This window comes from Amblyomma americanum, chromosome 9, assembly GCF_052857255.1.
Source record: "Amblyomma americanum isolate KBUSLIRL-KWMA chromosome 9, ASM5285725v1, whole genome shotgun sequence".
In the NCBI taxonomy this organism is placed as follows: domain Eukaryota; kingdom Metazoa; phylum Arthropoda; class Arachnida; order Ixodida; family Ixodidae; genus Amblyomma; species Amblyomma americanum.
The window spans coordinates 55023886-55045284 of record NC_135505.1 but is presented as its reverse complement, the minus strand read 5'-3'; the positions used below and the strand labels follow the sequence as shown (position 1 = coordinate 55045284).

General features: G+C 43.1%; 1 protein-coding gene across 1 annotated transcript; it reads left to right on the top strand.

Moving 5' to 3' along the window:
- The first annotated feature begins 14106 nt into the window (after positions 1-14106).
- LOC144103349 (uncharacterized) lies at positions 14107-20866 on the top strand. Its single transcript, XM_077636092.1, has 13 exons — positions 14107-14350; positions 15695-15810; positions 16354-16435; positions 16518-16607; positions 16690-16863; positions 17039-17195; positions 17338-17389; positions 17733-17897; positions 18210-18396; positions 18498-18740; positions 19984-20155; positions 20714-20791; positions 20833-20866. The coding sequence occupies exons 1-13, from the start codon at positions 14107-14109 to the stop codon at positions 20864-20866; spliced, it is 1794 nt and encodes a 597-aa protein (XP_077492218.1).
- Positions 20867-21399: the final 533 nt, after the last annotated feature.

The window sequence follows — 21399 nt, the reverse complement described above, 5'->3', positions numbered from 1 at the left end:
GGACATAAAGATTGGTCTCTCAGGAAGAGCAGCTTGGGTTACACAAGAGCCACCGTCGCAGGGCAGTTGCGCATCACTTAACGATTGCACACTGCTCCAGGAGCGGTATGAGGACTCCCAGGCATCTATGAATGTAGGGAGTGGTACATTCTGCATGTATTGACTTAACGCATTACGCTATGGCGCCATACCTTATGGCACAGCTTATGTGTCCCTTCCAGTTTTTATTTACGTATTTGGTTGATTCTATTTAATCGCAGTCCTGCACCATTGGTGAAGCCTAAAGCTAATCTTTTTCTTGTGTTCATTGAGATCTGTCTAAAATACCTTGCTTTTAATAAAAGGCTTTTCTTAACATCTGCCATTATTCAGTACTGCATGAAACATTTTTTGCTTTCTCCCGAAGTGCGTGAAGTAATAGTAACCAGCGCAAAAGGTTAATTACGTTTCAGCATTTCTTCGCTTCCCGATCGCAAGAACGAAAGCTTCTTTTCGAAGGTAGAATAGATGAGAGTAAAGGTTAGTATGTCGCACTATATTAGCCATGGTTGTGTAATCATTGAGAGCCAAGTTTTTATGCGAGTTATTGCATTTTTTACGGTCTTATATGTTCATCATGTACCCTAACCTTCTACATATTCAACTATAGTTGTTCAATATAATGGATAAAAACATTAAGGTTACATTTTTCCATCCGCACTAATTGAAGAATTGTTTCTTGCAGGTTGCTGAATGAAGATGGCCGAGCTGCTACGAATCTTCTTGCCTTTATTTGTATTAGGAAGCTTAATCGCTTCAACTGAGGTGTGATCTTTTATGCAAGCACTTACGTTTCTTCACACGTATATACCTAGTGATGCACTGGTTAATCTCTAGAAAACGTTTTCAAAACATATTTTTCCTTTTAGTTTAAACTACTAATCGCCTTTTCCAAAACTCAAAATTCAGTGCGGCCAAATATATGGCTCCTAAGCCATATAGTTGGCCCTCTTTAGCGCCTGCAGAAGTCCTCACTTCAGGATGGAGGACTTCCAAAATAATGAAATCTGCATGGCTGGATATGCATAAAGGACCTCACGTCGTAGCACAGGAGCAAATCCTCCTGGGTGTACATCAGAATATATATTTCGCTTAGAGAGAAAGAGGGATAAGTTATATGGGCACCAGGTTCAACTGGACACTGCATTTTCGACTGCCTTTGTACAGCTGAATACATCTATACGCCTTACTGTTGTTACATCTATTTGGCATTCCTAGAACATTCTCCACATCCAAGATGCGTTGTAGAGTTAATTAGCGCTTAGTAAAATATTTGTATAATTTGTTTTGCCTGTAAATCGCTAAACACCCCCTTCCCCCTCTATTCTCTTTTCATGACCCAACCGACGCTGGTTCGATCCCGGCGGCGCGCGGCAGTCGCATTTCAGTGCAGGCGAAATGTTCGAAGCTCGTGTACTGAGCGATGTCACTGCACGTTAAAGAACCATGCATCGAGAATGCAAGATGACCGATGGGCGTTAATGGTAAAGGATTGGACTCCAAGACAAGGCAAGCGAGCAGGGTGTTGCAGAGATTTAGGTGCCGGAAGAGATTAGCGAGCTTGCGTGGATGAGGTTGCCGTAGCCAGCACAGGAACGGGTAAACTGGGCAGATATGGAAGTTGCCTTTGTCCTGCAGTGTGCAATAGTGAGGAAGGCCATGTTGACGACAGGTGTTTCCGTGTTCTCTTAGTGCGGGGAGTCAGATTGAGGCATTTATTGAAGGGCTCGTCCACACGCCCCCTGTCGCCTGCGCATCTCTTGCTCTTCCCGCTATTACTTTCGCCCTCCGTCTCTTCAACTAAAAGATTAAATGCGATTTTACTCACTTCATGCAGCAACCAGCCACCCATCGCCTCCCACTTTTTCGTCTTCCTTCAACCTTGTGCTCTCTCACCCCAGGGGAACTTCTTTCTCCACGTCGCCAGCCGTCAACGGTGCCAGGGGAATGCTTCAAAGAATAGCTCTGACATGCACATTTTATCGAAGAGCAGCCTCTAATGACATGACACACCTTTTATGACAACTCCTAAGGACGCGGTTGACGCTTCGGAGCTGGGGCTGGGTGCTTGAAGGCGACGTGATATTGGCCGACATTTGACAGCACGGATGCGTTTTGCGGTTAGAATGAAAACCAGAAAAAAATTAGCACATATTTTTATCCAGCGTAAACCCGTTCAGACGTCGAAGTATGAGGTTACCTTAGATGTTCGAGATGAACTGAGGTTTAGGTTCTACCGCAGCGGTGGCCAAGTGGTTGAGCATCCGCCTCGTATGCGGGAGGTGCGGGGTTCGATCCCCAGTGCCGCCGGGTACCCACCGGTGATACAATGGGTACAAGCTTTCCCCTGGTCTGGTGCTCGGCTTATTTAGGGTGAAATGCTTGGGAAATGGGTCTTTGACCCCACCTTGAGAAAAAAGAAAAATACCTTGTGACATGGCGCTCTTTGGCCATAGCTGCCCTTGCGCCATAAAAATCCATAATCATCATCATGAGGTTTAGGTTCTGATATGTAAGTGTTCAATTATAAAAATGTGCAAGCGATGATAGAACTGGTAGATTATGACAAGAGAGTAGTTTACATCGGGGAGATGAAAGTTGGTGCTGAATCTGGCTAGGATTTTATAGCTAGGTTTGATTTATCATGTTTTGAAGAAGGCAGCAAAAAATACAGGCAAGGGACAGAGGAGCTCGTGAACGTCTAATTTTGTCCTATCTTCTGTCCCTCGTCCGTATTTTACGCTGCCTTTTTCAAAACATGCACCACCAACTATACCGGCAGCTTGCTCCCTTGAACGGCATTTATCATCATCATGATACCAAGAAGATGTTCATATACATCACTTTATTGTATGAACAACTAACACAACAGCAATGCCCAGTTTGTTAAAAAATAATTGTTTTATGGCAACATATTATATGCAAAAAATTTAATACTATATCTGCGAAACGCTCATCCCCTTACACAATCTATGCTTTTAGTGTCTGAATTTATACTTTTTCTCTGAGTGTTCGATCAACCTTGCAGATTGTGAATGTTGTCCTTGGAGGCTTTTAGGGAGAGCAAGATTAGGCAGTGCAAGGAGGATTTTAACTTTGCATATTTCGTAAACTTCTATGGGAAATACTTGTTATTGCACATTCGCAGCTGTTACTTCATGCGCTTTACCCGTAGATCTACTTGCACTATCATATAACAGCACATTTCCGGAATTTATCCCACATTCAATGCTCTTTAGAAGCATTTGCGGTGCACAAATAAAAAAAATGCGGCAAAAAGGCCACATAAAATTGTAACGAGTCCGGTTCATTCTAAAAACTGAAGTCAAGTGCACTTGAAATTAGGGGCACGCAGAACTTCTTCCAAATACACCGGTGGCTCATTCGTAATTGAAAATGTATTCGATCTTGCTTTCGACTACTCAGCCGGAAGACCCGATTTTAATAACTGCCGCGGTGATCGCGTATCGGTGGAGGAGAAACGCAGAAGGCTTTCTTGTGCTATTCAATGAGAGCGTACGTCATAGCACACCAGGTAGTGTAAATTAATGTGAAGCCCTCCAATGCGACGTACCCACGTAGACCATGTATCCTTTTGAGACGGTTAACAAGAAAGTTTTGAGCACGTATCCTAACGTCTTTGATGGCTGCATAAGAATGTTCCCGTGTATCCCGGTCTCTATTGAACAGCGTGCTTCATTTTTTAACCTTGCTTCAATGTTCCCACTTCCTCTGTAATGAGAGCGCTCTGGGAGTAAAAATAAATGAAATGAAATAAAAGAAGAGCTCCATAGCTGTACAGTCGAAATAAATATTTCTGTCAGATTGAGCAGAAATCCTGGAAAAGTATGATCATGACAAAATTTTAGAACTTCAAAAGACTAGCCGAAATACGTACTTTGGATCCAAGCCTTTCAATTTGTTGGCATTTTTGTTTTCTGCTTGAAAATTACTTTGGGGAATGTCAGAATTATCACATGGAGTACTTTTTTAACGCCAAGTGAAGAAAAAAGACGAGGAAACTGCAGTGTACGTAGATTGCCCAGCCTTGACCTTTATCAAACGTGTTGATTAAGGAAAGTCTATCTGAATTGAAATTATGTAGCGGGTTATGTTCATCCTATCATCGCCTGAAAAACAGTGTCTGCCTATGATGTTCGTACCGGATGAACAGGTTATGCTAATAGCAACCACTGATATCCGTGGCATCCTTAGTAGCAGGCCGCTGACCGAAACCGTAACGTTAAATGTTATGTCAATGAAATTATTCTCGACGCCCACGCGATAGCACACTGTCCCTTGTATCATTAGCGTGCAGATCTGATCTTCGCGGGCGTTCCCTCTCTGACCAAGTCCCTGTTCTCTAATTCTGACAGTGTGGCCAGCTCGCACAAGTGTGTCTCGTCACTCTTAACTCTTTTGTTACAGTTTACGGGCTTATCGCTTCCTTTCGCGTTCGCGTCCGCGATAGGTAATATGTTTTCTGAATAATGCAAAGGCTTAACTTGAGGAATTCAGCGATGATGAACTCACAAGCTTCGCTTCACCTATCAAAGGCATAGGACCCCGAGCTGTACATCATTTGATGATGATAGCATATAAGCGCTCGCCACCATATATATGCTAGTTACGAGCTTGTTCCCGTTGTTCCACGAACTGCTAGTCGTGCAAACTGACATTTTTTATAGGAATGGACTTTCGCTAAGTAATTGCACCCTCACTGTAAACTGTTCATTGCTAATTCCATTCTGAATGCATTGGCCTATCTTTCTATGAACCCTTACATTTTCTGCAAGAAATATCAATGCTTAGAAATTATAAGCCCAATTGCATGGTACTTCGCAGGCCTCGTCTTGTGATAATGACGAGGTAAGAAAGGCGTGCAGCGCTGGAGAGTACCCGGAAAATATATGCCCGGATATAAAGAGGAAGAGGCCGTGCAATAATGGCGATCAAGTCTGTTCGTGTCCAGGCGGGAAATGGAGGCAACCGGGAACCATGCGGTGTGTGGAAGAGTCCAGCTGTTGTGGAGGAAGATATTGTGAATGGCCGCATCACTGTCCGTCCTGTCATGGTAAATAAAATCCTAGTCATATGCTATAGGACCACAAGCAATACAGCGCTAGTCTTATATGTTCTTTTTTTCAATGAGAACGGCAAAGCCAGAAGGCTTTTCTTCAAGTGTAGAACTCTTTTATAGGTGATTTTTTGAACTTGTGACTCCAGGCACAATGGTGAATTAATTTGTTAAAACTGTGAAGAGTTCCACTTTTCACCTTCTCAAGAAGAGAAGCCATAGAAAGTGCTGAAGATAAAACCTGGCGTCTTGGCAAGCATCTCGGCTCTGAAAGAAGGCGGAGATTCTATTTTCGTCAAGCGATTATAACTCTGCTCTCCAAGACGTGCTCATCAAAACAGATATAAAACAAATATAACATCATTGTATTCACTACCACTGTTTCTTTTCTTAAGCGCAAATAGATGCTGGTGATTTCAACCATGGCATATGTGCATCTTATTAGGGTACTGTTTGGAGGCTTCAAAAACACATTTGGGATGTGAAGAACTGCGTTTTGCAAAGTTACGTTTGGTGACTGGCATTGTATTAGATGATATGAATGAATATACACACTTGATTAAACATAACAAAATGAGGTACTGCGTAGCATATTTAAAATTTACATGTATGTCCTGGTGAAGAACAGGTAAATTACCACTACCAAGGTTGCGCTATACTTTTAAGAACCTAGTAAGACATTTTACAAAGTGTCATGCAACCAGATGCCAGAAATAGCCATTAGGCACTACGATTGCTGAGTGGTTATGGTGCTCTGCTGCTGGCCCCAGGACGCAGGTTCGATGCTAGAGGCCCGTGTACTGTACGACGTCAGTGTACTTTAAATAAGCCCAGGTGGCCAAAATTATCTGGAGCCAGCCGCAATGGCGTCCCTTATGCCCTGTGTTCTTCGGAACGTAGAAACCACAAAATAAGTATATAAACAAAATTTTGATCCTCAGTCTTATACACTGTGCCTGGAGGATGTCATGCCCATTGATTAGATGATTGCACGTTCGGTGCACTGGAACTTAATACATAACATCACTCCTTCCTTTCAGTTGTGCTGGATGCGGGACAGCTTTTTGTGTTATTTCTAATTTTTATTCGTGAATTATCTGAAATTCTCCATCAGGGCCTCTGTAACTTCATGCATACATCATCATCTCCCTGACTAGCTCGACCAAACCAGCTCGACCATGTTGTCTGGTAAGCGTTTTAGGTTCTTGAATATTCGGCAGGCTTCCACGGATATTTTCCTCTTGGCGAAATTCTTTGAGGCTATGTTCGAGTAGCTAACTGCCTCGCAATCGTGATCATGTATGGCGAGTGCGATTGCTAATTCTTCGGACAATTCGGCGTGTTGGGACTTTACACTGGCGGTGGGGATAAGCGTTCTGGCAGTGTCGATGATTGCAGCTGCGTATCGTCAATCGCCTTGATATTCGTTATTGTACACAAAGAGCACTTCCCTTGCTTTTCTGTAGGCTCAAAGCAGGGCCGCGGCTCTAGCCTGTCGTCTGCCTCGGTAACACGTCGACTGTACGTTTCGAGGGCCTGGACTAGAATGCCGTCCCTGACATTCCGCGGGATTATTTTCTTGCCGCCGTAGTGGCGTTGGTAAATGGTGCCAAGCAGCTCGAGATTGCCTCGTGCAGCTTCGGTGGCCGTCAGTCTTTCTAGTTTCTATATGTGCTGCGCCTCTCCCAGTTGCAGCAGCAGCTTCGTGCTGGTCGAATCTAGCAGCCGAGTTTGGTCTTGTATGCCCTGGGTATATCCACGTCTATTTTGTTCTCCGCCTTCTACGAATAGTGAAAGGCGGCCTTCTAGGTTATATGGCATATGACGAAGTAAAGCCGAGTCGTATCAGGCTCTCCTGCCTCATGTCACAGCTCCTGTTGATGACTGTCTTTTAGTAACCTCATTGCATTGGCAGTCTTGTGTACGAGGTTGTTGACTGTCTTGCTCTTTATGCCGCTTGATATGATGATCATGCCTAGGACTTGACGGTTTCGGTGGTTCGGCTGTCAATCGGGAGTATTCTAAGTTCTTCATTTTTTGGCTTCTTGCATCCGTTGGGTGGTCGCCTCTTCTGGGTGGGTCGGTACAGCAGGAGCTCCGACGTCTTGGTCGAGAATCGGAGCATCGTATTTATCAGGTGTCCTTTAACTACATATATCGCTTCCTGCAACGACGATTCGATTTGCCTGTCGCTGCCATTGTTGACCCGGATTGCGGTGACGTCGACGTAGATCGTATGTTTGAAATATTCGATTTTTTGGAGGTTGCGCGTGGAAACTAACAAACCACTGGTTATCTTAAGAACCAGCGGAAATCTTGCCCTTTAATTCCTCTTGAGTTACTCTAGGATGCCATTAACCGGCGTTTGTTACCTCACTCACTCTGCCCGCTTTTGGTCTCTCAACGTTACACCTACATTTTTTATTTCCATGGCTCGCAGTGTTGTCCTTAATTTAAGTTGAACCCTTTTCGTTAGCCTCCACGTTTCTGCCCAGTAGGTGAGTACCGGTAAGATGCAGCTTTTGTATAATTTTCTTTTGAAGGATATTGGTAAGCTGCTACTCCTGACTTGAGAGAACCTACCATATGCGCTCCACACCTCTCATGTCCTTCTAGTTATTTCCCTCTCCCGATCCGGATCAGTTGCCACTACTTGCCCTAAGTAGACGCATTTATTTCCCACTTGCTACCCCTCGCTCTCAATTGTGAACTTCTGTTCTTTTGCTAGGCTGTTGATCATTACTTAGGTTTCCTGCATGTTAATTTTTAGACCCTGTGTTCTGCTCTGCCTTTTTAACTCACTGATCATTATTTGCAGTTCACTTCCTGACTGACTCAGGAAAGGAATGTCATGAGAGAATCGTAGACTATTTAGGTATTCTCCATGAACTCTTATTCCCAAATGTTCCTAATTCAGACCTCGGAATACGTCCTGTAAACAGGCGGTGAAGAGCATTTTCGAAATGGTGTCTCCTTGCTTGACGACTTCCTTATTAGATTTTTATTGCTGACTTTATGGAGGACTATGGTAGCTGTGCTGGTGCGATATATAACTTCCAATCTTTTGACAGAGTTTTTCTAAATATATTTTTCTAAATCAATTCAGGATAGCTGTCTCCCTCCTAATTGGAAAATAGCTTAAATAATTCCTATACTTAAGCCAGGTGACGCATAACTGCTAATTAATTACAGACCACTTTCTTTTGAAAATTGCTTTCCTTTGATTTCATTTCATTTGTTGAACCCTCAGTGCCAGAGCCATTAAAGAGGGGAGTGAATACAATAATTAGATAGTCAAGGAAATGAGTATTACAAGCAATTTCTGCTATTTATACAGTGTTAGCTATTGCGTTGTGAAAATGCTGGTTATCATTGATGTCGATAATTTCAGCAGGAAGGTGGTTCCATTCACGTGAAGGACGAGGATAGAAGGAGTAAAATGCTGAGAAGGTGTGAAATGTTGAAATTCCAACCTTGTGGCGATGATCAGTGCATCTTGAATCATAATGGGGAGGAGCAATGAGTGCGTTCGGTAGAGTGAAATGATGGTACATTTTATGAAAATACTGAGACGAATTATTTTTCTGCGGCATGCTAAAGGCTGTAAAGAGAGGTAAGTTTTCAGGCTGGTTACGCTTGCTCCACGATTAAAGTTCGTTAAAATAAAACGCGCGGCATTATTTTTGACCATCTCGAGCAAATTTATTAACGTTTCGTAGTAGCGATCCCATAAAGCAGCTGCATATTGCAGTTTTGATTGAATCGACGTTTTGTAAAGCAATAAATTAAGAGAAGACGGCGTTTTCGAAAAGTTTCGGAGTACGTAGCCCAACATGCGGTTAGCGTTGTTAATAATGTACTCGATGGGGTGCGACCAGGAGAGGTCTGCAGAAATGTGGACACCCAAGTATTCATATGTAGTCACAGATTTTAAGGGGATGTTAATTAAGTAGTACCTGTAAGATGTGCTAGCATTTCGAGATATTCGTATAACTTTATTTTTCAGTGTTTGTTTCCATGAGCCAATAACAGCAAAAAGTAGAAATATATGTAAGATCGATCTGGAAATGCTAGCGTCTTCGGGTGGTGTTATTTCGCTAAAAACAACGCACAGATCCGCAAAGAGATGAATGTTAGATGCTACTTTGGAAGGAAGGTCATTGATGCAAATGAGAAACAGAAGCGGTCCAATGACTGACCCTTGAGGCACTCCCGAATAAACGTCACTGAAAGGTGAATTGGAGTTGTTAGGAGAAACAAATTGTGATCGGTTATGAAGAAAATATCTCATCCACTTCAAAATGTTATGATCATGGTTCAAATGATCTAGTTTAAAAAGTTATAAACGGTGACATACCTTGTCGAAAGCTTTAGAAAAGTCGAAGAATATGCAGTCTGCCTCAGAGGCGCTGTCTAAAATAAGGAAGAGCTTGTTAGTAAAGCACAGAAGTTGGGATTCACATAAACATGATTTCCGAAAACCGTGCTGTGCGGGTGTGAAGAAAGAATTAGTCTCGAGAAAATTAACAAGGTTTGTAATAATTACGTATTCTAATAGTTTTCAGCAAGTACTGGTCAGCGAGATGGGACAATACTTTGCAGGTGACGTTTCAATTCCTGATTTGAAGAATGAAACCACTTTGTTCTGAAATTCTAGAACACATAACATTAAAATTTCTCCAAGAGCATGAGGAGGCGAAAGACATTATCCATCCCAATCACCATAGCTTGATAGAGCGGGTTTGTCTTCTGTCACCCAACAGGCAGAACTCCTTCACGACTTAGCTCAGGCAATTAATGACCAAAGTCAGACAGACATATTCTTCCTCGACTATACGAAGGCCTTCGACCATGTGTCACAAGTCAAATTAATTTTTAAGCTTCGCCATGTACTCAGTAAAGGACCCGCTCTCAAATTTATAGCGAACTTCTCGCCGGAACGCCAACAATTCATGCAATGTGATGACTTCCTTTCAAGTACTGTAACAGTTGTCTCCGGAGTACCGGCAGCAACAGTACTAGCTCTTTTTCTACATTAACTATTTAGCAAGCCATGTGGTTTAAACGTACGTATGTTCAAAGATGACTGCGGGCCCTACCAGCGAATCACTAAACCAGAAGATGAAGCAAGGTTAAACGCGGCCCCTAACAACGTAGCGAAGTGTTGTAATTTTTCTGAAATGGCAAATAATTGAAAAAACGGTCGCGATGCGAGCACAAAAAAAGAAATTATTGCTTAACTACCCTTAAAATATTGGTAATGCCATTCTGTAAATCGTAAGGGAGAAGAAACACCTAGGCGTTGTTATTTCTCACGACATTGCATTAAAGGCACATGTGCATAATAAAACTAAAACGGCAATGACCACACATCTCTTTTTAAGCGTGTCCTACGTTTTTCTAGTTCTAAAACCAGGCTGTTGGCGTCCAAAACTCTTGTCCGATCAATCTTGCAACACGCGAAAATCGTTTGGTTTCCGTACGCACAAAATTACTCAGTTATGTTCGAGTCATTGCGACGAAAAGCGGTCTATTTTATCTCTAATAAATACCAGCGCATTGATTCCCCCACAGAACTGCTTATCCGCGCAGACCTAGCTATGCTAACAAGCCGCGCAACCTTGCACAGGCTGAAGTTTTTGTACTTGATAATTCATAGAGCATTTCCCATTAATACTGCTACGTATGTCACTTGCAAGCTTTCCAATCGAATGTGCCGTAAGCACGAATATACAATTGTAGAGCAGACTTGTGCCGGCAAAGTATGCTACTCTTTTTTCCCGTGGGCAATACGCTAATGGAACTCTCTAGATAAGCTGGCCACTTGAGAAACTTTTCTGGAAAAAGTTTGTGCAGTGTGCCGCGATAGCTGTGCTACCTACTAGCCGAAATTGACTGTCTTCGTTATTGTGCCTTTGATTTTGTATAAGATTCTTTTTCTTCCATTGCGTTCTGATTGTATACCTGATGTATTCACTTGTACATCAACCCACCCCTGCATAAGTTCTCATTAGGAACTGACAATATATATATATATATATATATATATATATATATATATATATATATATATATATATATATATATATATATATATATATATATATATATATATATATTTAAATTGAAATGAGGGGCTCGTTTGACAAACATATGAATGAAGCCAACCGTCACCGAAACCAAGGTGCACAGGGAAATGTTTCTATATTTTTTAAAAATTTAACCGGTGCAGGTTGTTTTTTCTGCGGCTTTGTAAGTAACTTTCTTTAAGCGACAGATTAATCGAAATATAATTCCACCATAGATTGGCACTACAATTTAAAAAATATAGAAACACTCCCATGTTCGCGTTGTTTTCGGTGACTGTTGGCTGCATTCATATATATATATATATATATATATATATATATATATATATATATATATATATATATATATATATATATATATATATATATATATATATATTTTTTTGTGTGTGTGTGTGTGTGTGTCCGCTCTTAGAAGAAGCATGTACAATACCAACGGTATCGGAAAGTGGACTGTCCTTCATTAGGGTACGATGATGTCTGAAGAGAGATTAGCATATTAAGAGCTTGGGTTGACACATGTTGACATATGCCAGCATGTGCCATCATCGATGGCCAACGAGCTTGCATGCTGTGAATTTTAACAGTGCCTATGAGAATGCAAAACGAAGTGGTTGCTTAGTTCTGAAGAAACGTTCATATATTTCACTCTTAGTGTACGTATAATATGATGTGAGAGTTAGAAAACTGGCTTACAGGTAGGCTAAGTGCCTCAGTAATTTGGAGGATTTACATAGCAATGGCTCCTGGTTGAGGCTGAGAAAGAATACTTCGTATATTCAGGGAAACAGGACACATTCGCTATGTACAGCAATTATCTCAATATGATGTGAGAGTTGGTAAATTGGCTTACAAGGAGGATAAGTGCCAAAACAATTTGGAGGGGTTATATAGTGAGGCTCCAGGTTGAGGAACATACTTCTTATGCTTAGGGAAACAGGGCATTTTCACTACGTACAGCAGTTATCTGAGGAAGAATTTGTACAATTATATCTGCTAGATGAAATCTATGATAATGCAAAATAGAATGAAATGAAATAAAGCACTCCGTGTGTTTAGGGCATACATGCCTAGGTCCTCTCATACAGCATTACCGTAAGGTTTATAACGTTTTATGAACAGGAAAGAAAAGAGTGATTGTTGGTGGTAGCAACGAGCTTTTTGCCCGATGTTTTACGACAGCTATTCATGCACATTCAGATTTTTAAAGGAAAAAACGTTTGCTAAGTAATTGCACCCTAACTGTAAACTGTCCCATAGTGAACAAAATGTTTCGGCCTATATTTTTATGGTCCCTTACGTTTATGCAAGGAATATGAAGGCTTATGAATTCAAACCCCAATTGCATGGTACTTCGCAGGCCCCTATGAATCGTGATCAAGACGAGGTGAAAGAGCCTTGCAGTGGTGGACAGTTCTTGGAGAACATGGGCCCGGTTATAAAGAAGAGGAAGTGCAATATTGGCGACCAAATCTGTTCGTGTCCCGACGGGAAAAGGAGGCAACCTGGAACTTTTAGTGCAGTGACGAGTGCAGCTGTTGCGGAGGCAGATTTTTCGCAGTGCCGCGTAACTGTCCGTCCTGTCATGGGAAATAAAATCCTAGTCATAAGCTATAGTATGACAGGCAATACAATGATAGTCTTCTCTGTTCTTTTTTTGCAATAAGAATGGCAAAGTCTGAAGGCTTTTTTTCAAGTCTGCATCTCTTATATAGGTCATGTTTTGAAGTTCTGACTCCAAACACTATGAAGATTTAGTTTTTTAAAACCTGTGAAGAGTTCAACTTTTTCACTTTCTGCAGAAGGGCGGCCCTTGTGCTGCAGCAGAATAAAGCTTGGCGTTTTGGCAAGCATCTCAGCTCTGAAAGGCTGCTGAGATTTTATTTTTGTCAAGCGCGGGTTCTAATAATTCTTCCAGGAAATGCTCAGCATAACAGATTTAAAGGAAATATAATATCAGTTGTTTTCACCAGCAGCACTTTCTTTTCTTAATTAAGCGCAATCAGATGGTTGTGATTTCATCCATGACATCCGTGCATTTTAATAGGGCAGTGTTTGAATTCTTCAAGAACACATTTCAGAATTGAAGAACTGAATTATACAAAGTTAGTTTTCGGTGACTTGCATTGTATTAGCTGATATGAATGAATATACACACTTGAATAAACATCACCAAGAGAGGTACTGCGTAGCATATCTAAAGTTTCCACGCATGTCCTGGTAAAGAACTCGTTTACTAGAATTTCCAAGGTTGCGCTAAACTTTCGAAGGCCTAGTTAGACGGCTGCCAAAAATATATGCAGCCAGATACCCGAAAAAGTTGGTAGGCGCCGCGATGGCTGAGAGGTTATGGTGCTCTCCCGCTGACTCCCAGACGCTAGATTCGATGCTGCCGGCCAGTGTACTGTGCGACGTCAGTGCACTTTTCCGAAGGCCATGTGGTCGAAATTATCCGGAGCCAGCCACAATGGCGTCCATTATGACCTGTGTTCTTTGAAAAGTTGAAAAAACAAAATTAGTATGTAAACAAAATTTTGATCCTCAGACTTTTACACTGCGCCTGGAGGATGTCATGCTCATTGATTAGATGCTTACACGTTCGGTGCACTGCAACTTAATACATAGCAATACTCTTTCCTTTCAGTTGTGCTGGATGCGGAACCGCTTTTTGCGTTACTTCTAGTTTTTATTCGTGAAATATCTGCAATTCTCCATCAAGGCCTATGTAACTTCATGCATATACCATCATCATCTCCCTGACTAGCTCGACCAAACTACCTTCTTGTCCGGGGAGCATTTCAGGTTCTTGATTATTCGGCTGGCTTCCAAGAATATTCTCCCCTTAGCGTAATTGTTTATGGCTATAAGCGAGTCGCTAGCAACCACCTAGCAATCGTGATCATGTATGCCGAGTGCGACGGCCAATTCCTCGGCCACTTCGACGTGACGAGACTTTACGCTGGCGGAGCGGATAAGCTTTCCGGCATTGTCGACAACCGCAACGGCGTATCGTCGGTCGCCTTGATATTCGGCATCGTCCACGAAGCGCACTTCCCTCGCTTGTCCCTAGGCTCAATGCAGGACCGCGGCTTTGGCGTGTCTTCGGCCTTGACCATGCGTCGGGTGTACGGTTCGTTTGGCTGGGGTGACTTGATGCCGTCCTTGACATTCCGCGGGATTATTTCCTTGTCACCGTATAGGCGGCGGTAGCCGTTACCAAGCAGCTCGAGTTTGATTCGTCCAGCTTCAGTGGTCATCAGTCTTTCTAGTTGCGATATGTGATGCGCCTCTCCCAGTTGTAGCTGCAGCTTCAAGCTGGTCGAGTCTGGCAGCCGAGTGCCATGTTGTATGCCCTGCGTATAATCACGGCTATTCTGTTATTCTCCGGCTTGTACGAATAGGGAAAGGCGGACACCTAGGTTATAGGTTATGACGAAGGAAAGCCGAGTCGTATAAGGCTCTCCTCCGTCATGCCACATCTTCTGTAGGTGATTGTCTTTAGTAGCCTCATTGCATTGGCTGTCTGGTGTACGAGCTTGTTGACCGTCTCGCCTTTTATAAAGCTGGATTCGATGATCATGCCTAGGACTTTCTTTTCATGGTGTGGATTGTTCGGCTGTCACTCGTGTGAAGCTTGATTTCTTCATATTCTGTCTTCTGCTTGGATTCGTTGGGTGGTCGTCCCTTCTGGGTGGGGCGGTACAGCAGGAGCTCTGGACGTCTTGTGCGAGAGTCGGAGCTCCGTATTTCACAGGTGGTCTTCCACGAGATCTATCGGTTCCTGCAACTGAGATTCGATTTGCTCGTCGCTGCCACGTTTGACCTAGATATTGATGTCTTTGGCGTAGACCGCTTGTTGGACACTTTAGACGTTTAGGAGATCGCGCGCGAGAACAATAGAACCAGTGGTAATCTTAAAGGGAGACTGAGGCGGTTTTCAAATCTGCTAACCTTCTAGGCTTTTGAAGTATACTCATTGTTGATCTTGCTTGTGAAGTTATTTTTTCAGTTGTTGCAAAAGCATCGCCACAATCACAGATTGAATGCGCGCCGTTCAAATCTCCCGCGTCCCGAGAGAGCGCAGGAGAGGAGAAAAGCAGAGAGGAAAACCTCCTCCTTGTCGGCCCGTGTGACGTCATTTTGAGGAGCCGGAAACCCTCCGAGTCACCCGAACGTGCTTTCAGCGCGCGTTGCTCCTCGTGTTGCCTGCGTTGTGGTCGTAATCCCAAAGTGTTTCAGCCAAGTTTTCAGCATCCGACCACGTGCAGCCGATCTAACATGAGGTACTGCTGTGCGTTCGGGTGTACGAGCACCTACCGCCGCGACGATGTCGTCTTCCACACTTTCCCGAAAGATCAAAAGCTCGCAGCGCAGTGGGTCGTTGCTGTGAAGAGGGAGAATTTCAAGCCGACCAAAGCAAGCGTACTCTGCTCGAAGCACTTTCGTGACAGCGACTACGTGCAGAGCTTGTCCCTAATGCGATCGCTAGGGGTTTCTGTCAAAGGGGCACGGCTGAACCATGACGCGGATCCTTCACTATTTTTGCACAAAAGAAGCATGCCACCACCGCCAAGAAGTGCATTTGCTAAAAGAAGGAAACATGAGGTGAGTGCTTCTACTTCCGATTTTAAATTCATTACTCTGCGGCAATTCTGGTCTCATTTGCGTGTGGAGCTTTGCATGAAGCGTTGACCGCGAGGAGCGCACGCGGAGAGCGATCCCGCGATGGTACGGGCACAGCGCCGCGCGGCTGTACTCGGGTTTCCTTTTCTCGCGCAAGGGGATATGCTATAGAGACCCCTGCGCTAAACGTCACTTACTCGTCAATGAAACACTGCTGATGGTTCCTCGCATGCAGACGGGACGGGAAATTATAATGGTAATGGTCTTGCCCATGCGCACTGGCGCCTCGCTATTCCCCTATTTCCGTAACCGATAGCTTCACACTTTTCAAATCTGTCCAATTCCGATGTGGTTATGCAAATGCGATAAGTCGGCAGGCGTCATAGTATTCTTACAAGGTAAACATACATTTCGATGATCGCCAAACAGCCGAGAACGACTTCACATACGCGGTTTTCTTGCTTTGATAGAAACATTTTCAGTAAAGAGCAATTCAGTAATTCAGTACACTTTTTATCCTTCCAGGTCCTTGCAGAACTGCTTGGAGAAGGATCAAGCGTGGAAAAACTTGATCCAAAATTGGGCAGTCCCTCTGGTAGCCCAACAGGTAATGACGCTACATTCAGTCTGAACATTTAGTTGTGCATGCCTATACTGTGCATCAAATCATGTCTCAGTCTGTGTTGCAGATGTCACAACAGAAGCTGGAGCAGATCTTTGTGCAATGCGACATGAAAACTTCGGCGTGGAAAATTCACTAAGTATCCTCGCTCTCACTGGTAATGGTCAATCTTCAGCAAGCAGAGTAATGCAAGGCATTGACGCCTTACACATTATATGATAACCAGCTCATTATTGCAGATTCAGCACATGATGCAACGCTGGAGGTCAAACTGACAGAGTCTTGTGAGGGAAGACACAAGTCTGTCCAAGCAACGATGCGGCCAGCGACAAAAAGCACAGCTGTACAGGCATGTGTGAAAAGAAGCATGGCATCACACCACTCTCAGACAAAACCACACACTGTATCTATCGGTATGTGCCTCCACAATCAGCGTACATTTTTTATGCATGCATTTGTACAATAATGACGGGGAAGGGGGCAAAGCGCTATAGAGGTTTTCAGTTGTACTAAAATTTCCGCATATTCTATGTTGCGTGCAGTGGTAACAACTACTAAATGCAGCTGCACATATCACATGATTTTTAGGCATTCAGGTTGGCAGCCCCATGATAAATGTAGCCACTCAAACGACCATGCCAATCCAAAGAGAGGCCATTGAAAATGATGACAGCACAGAAGACGAAGGTGGAGATGAGGACTACGATGATGAGGACTACACTCCATGCGAAGAATTTGAAAAGAAGTATGCGATTTATTAACAGTATGATAAAAACCTGTTTGCCCTACTTTTACTCTGGTGCCATAAACATTCACTCATGTTTTTCATGCAAGGTAGCGTGTTTAGGCTGTCCAGTGCGATTGAAAATTTGCCCATTCTCTTCCAGGCACGGATGTGTCGGAAACTCCCCAGATGAACCCGGCAACAAAATTTTTTTGGTGCAGGAGAAGTACCTTTGGAAGCTTTTCCAGCTGTGCACAGAGTGCCTCGCACCTCGTACAGTCAGATTCGAGTGTGAAGGCACACTTCTAGAAGTTTATGGGGAGTGTGCATCTGGCCATTTTGTTTACTGGTGTAATCAGGACGTCGAAAAACAGCAGCCGATGCTCAACCTGCAGCTTTGCGCAGCAGTTCTCTTCTCTGGATGCAACCCAACAGCTACACTGAGAATGCTGGCTTCAAATGGTGTACCGGTTGTGAGCAACAGGACATTTTTTGCAATCCAGCGTTCATATCTTTCTTTGCATGGTCAAGGTCCAATGCGCACTGTTTTGTTTTCAGGTTTGGAAAGAAGAGCAGAAAAGTCTGCTGCAAGAGCTGCAAGGCCAACAGGTGAACCTTGCTGGAGATGGACGGGCTGGTTCACCAGGATTTAGTGCTAAATATGGCACGTATACTCTGATGGACGTTGAACGCCACAAAGTCTTGCATTTTGAAGTCGTGCAGGTGCGTTTCCACTTTGCTACAACAACGTTCTGTAAATTTCTATAGCTCACTAATGCCGCCAAATGAACTGTAACGCAACATTTAAATATCATGACTTCTTTCTACAGCACATGCATTATCATTGGCTTAGCCTTGAATCCCCGTGCTGGTAGATGAAGCATCAGCACAGCACTACCATTGTTAGAAATACAAAGATTTATTTTCTTAAAAATAGTTACAGCTGGGAGGAGAGACATCAATGCATGCAGTCTTTTTTTAATTGGTAGACACGCTACACATCACTCAATATCCTTTGCCATTATCATACCACAGTCCAATGATGCTGGCGGCAGCTGTCGCATGGAGTTAGAAGGCCTGAAACAAGGCCTTGCTTTTCTGGAGAGTGAGAGCATCAAGGTAGCAGTGCTGGTGACTGACCGTCATACACAGATCAAGTGCTTTCTCCGCAACAACAAAGCTGCAATCGCCCATGAGTTCGACGTGTGGCACATGGCAAAAGGTATCTAGCAGCTGCGGCTTTATGGTGGCTGATAAAGTGTTATTTTCAGCATATTAATGGAATATAATACATTAGTCCCATTTTTTTAATATGCATTTTAGGTATCACCAAGAAACTGCACACAGCTGCAAAACAAAATAACTGCAAGGAACTTGCACCCTGGATTAAGTCTGTGTGCAACCATCTGTATTGGGCGGCAGCATCTAGCGAAGGCAAAGCAGAACTCATTGTGCCCAAATGGCTGTCACTTCTTAACCACATAAGGGACATCCACACACACGACCAGGCATCGTTCCCCACGTGCTTGCACGGTGACATCGGACCCAAGCAGTGGCTCAGAGAAGGTATGTTACATTTTGTAATGAAAATATGTGAAAGGCCCTAGCGAAGCATAATTAGGCACATCTAGGTATGATATATAAAGTAACAAAATTCCAATAAGAGAGGGTTTCAGGTACGAAGACATAATCTCTAGAGTACTATTCACTGCGTGTTTACAGGAGGTATCCACAGACCTCAAATGAGAACTGGCGATAAGAGTTAATGAAATTTGGTGATCACGTTGCCTTGCTAAAGAACTCGGAACTCCAGAAGAGTGGAAAATGGGGCTAGTTGGTGCATGTTTGTCATTTTTCGAAAGCGCTGAAACAACACGGACAAAGAAGGGACAGACAGGGATGAGCACTTGTCCATGTCTGTTCCTTCTTTGTCCGTTTTGTTTTAGCGCTTTCGAAAAATGAACTCGGAACAAACTGCAAAGCATTATCGATGACCTCGACAGGCAAAGCAGAACAGTGGGTCTAAAAACTTTATGCATAGAACTTAAGCAACGTCCAACAGTCTCTGAAGCGAGTAGTGGTTTAGGATAGGCAGCGAAGCATTAAAAGTGGGAAGGGAAGAGGTCTAATTAGTGTAGGTAATGACCGCAGATCCAGACCATGTGAGTGAAAGAAACAGGATAATAAGAATAAGGACCAGTGCATTTAACAATTATGCTGAAAATTGAATGGTAATTTACCAGTATCGCTCAAGAGGAAATTATACAACAGCTGTATCTTACCAGTACTCACTTATGGTGCAGAAACAGAATTAGCAAAAAAGGTTGAACTTAGATTGAGTACAATGTTGCAAGCTGTGACAGTGAAAAGTGTAACATTATGATATGAAGAGAGCAGAGCGGGTAAGTGAACAAAAAAGGTAATGATATCTTAGTAGAAATCAAGAGGAAATGGCAGGCAATGCAATGGAGAGGCTGGACAACCTATGGTTGTTGAGGGTTCCAAGATTTTCCAAGAGGGTTTCTCTGGATTCCAAAATTTCAGCTACCTGTGCAGTGCAGCAGAATTTCAATGAAAAGCTTCATGAGCTAAGCAAATAATGGCTGTTTGTTTCTTCCATACCATTTATTACAGTGCACCTCAAATACCAATGTTTATTAAAACTATCGAAACTTATAAGATGTGCATTACTGAACGCAAGTTTATTTACAGGTGCACTGAAACACTTTTTAACTGGTTGATGCAGAGCATACAGCAAGCCGCACACTTAGAGCTTTACAAAGAGATGATAATGGCCGTTTCTTTTTAGAATCAAAGGCTTTCCAGAAGCTTCAAGACATTGCAAATTCTAAGGCCCTTCTGCAAGACATGCCGCGGCTATCTACTAGATATCAAACCTATGGATTAGAGGCTTTTCATAGCCTTCTAGTGCATTTTGCACCAAAGACCTACCATTATTCGTATTTGGGAATGAGGGCCAGGTAAGCTGTTGTCTTCTATTCTCTACTTTTACAGTCAGAAGCCATCGATATCACAAAACAATTGTGTTAAACAAAACAAATGTTAGACATGCATCTGTAGAAAAAGTGAAAGGCATGTAGGCACGTGCCGCAACTATATGAACAGGTGCCCATCTTAAATTACACTTACTGAAATTGTCAATAGCTGCATCATTTCTTATGGCGTATAAACAGAAATTAAAAACACAGTCGACCGAATCAGAAGGGGTTTTACATGCCGACACTTTGTGGAAATTTAGAGTTTCGGCTGTGTTCACCATGCAAGCACTGCATTTTCATTTTCAATCCGCCCGGCAACTGAGGCGATGCTTTGTTCTCATAGCTCTTCAAAAGTAGTACTTTGCTCCTTCAGTATTTTCATCACGCGTGCACATGGTGCTTTCAAGCACTAATTGCTAACATGGTGTTGTGCTCAACTCCCATCAGTGACCTTCTTTTGTCACATGATCTTTACAGTTGGACTGTTTACATATGTTACAAGGTAACGCGTTTTCACACTGTCCTGTGCAACTTTTTCAGGACCCAACTTGCTGTACTTCACTACAACGAGAACAGTGGACGTGGTCAGGCACGCACAAAGGATGGCACACTTCGATGGTGTGTGCGTTACCCAAAGGCGGCAGGTGGTGACCCAACAGCTTGTCCAGTAAAGGAGTCACCCACTCATGGTAAGCTTGCACCACCTAGTTTATTTGGTCACGAAGAAAGTGAATATTGCACAAGCTACAAGATGAAATGCTCACACAGGCTACGTCAAACGCCTCCTTGACAAGGTTGTGGCCATGGCTGGGAGCATGCAGCCTCAGGAGAGGAAAACTGCTCCAGAATCTCGTCCACCACTCAGCAGCAGTTTTCCAAAGGCCCCAAAAGAGAAGCTGGTCGAGAAAAGAAAGTCAAGGTTCAACAGACAATGATCAGTTTCTTACCATCTGCAGAGAAAATACCGGTAAGTAGTATGGGGTTTACCGCATGTCCCAAATCTGAATGTAGCTTGATAGCCATTGTGACAGGTAAAAATGTACAGCGAAGGATGTGATGACATGCACCGTATACTTTAATTAGAGAAAACTAGTTACCAAAATGTTTGGTTCGTCAAAAAAAGAAAAACAGATATTACTAAACATAAGAAGGCAGAGTAGGAAAAATCATGCAGCCACTAGAAAGTATGTAGACCACTGTGCACTATACGCTGGGGATTGCGTAGA

Excerpts from the sequence above, each read along its gene's own strand:
- LOC144103349 (XM_077636092.1), top strand. The coding sequence starts at position 14,107 with ATGTATGCCGAGTGCGACGGCCAATTCCTCGGCCACTTCGACGTGACG. Across the intron at positions 15,811-16,353 it reads CTAAAAGAAGGAAACATGAG|GTCCTTGCAGAACTGCTTGG; the intron begins GTGAGTGCTTCT and ends TTATCCTTCCAG. Across the intron at positions 17,390-17,732 it reads CCGGCAACAAAATTTTTTTG|GTTTGGAAAGAAGAGCAGAA; the intron begins GTGCAGGAGAAG and ends TTTTGTTTTCAG.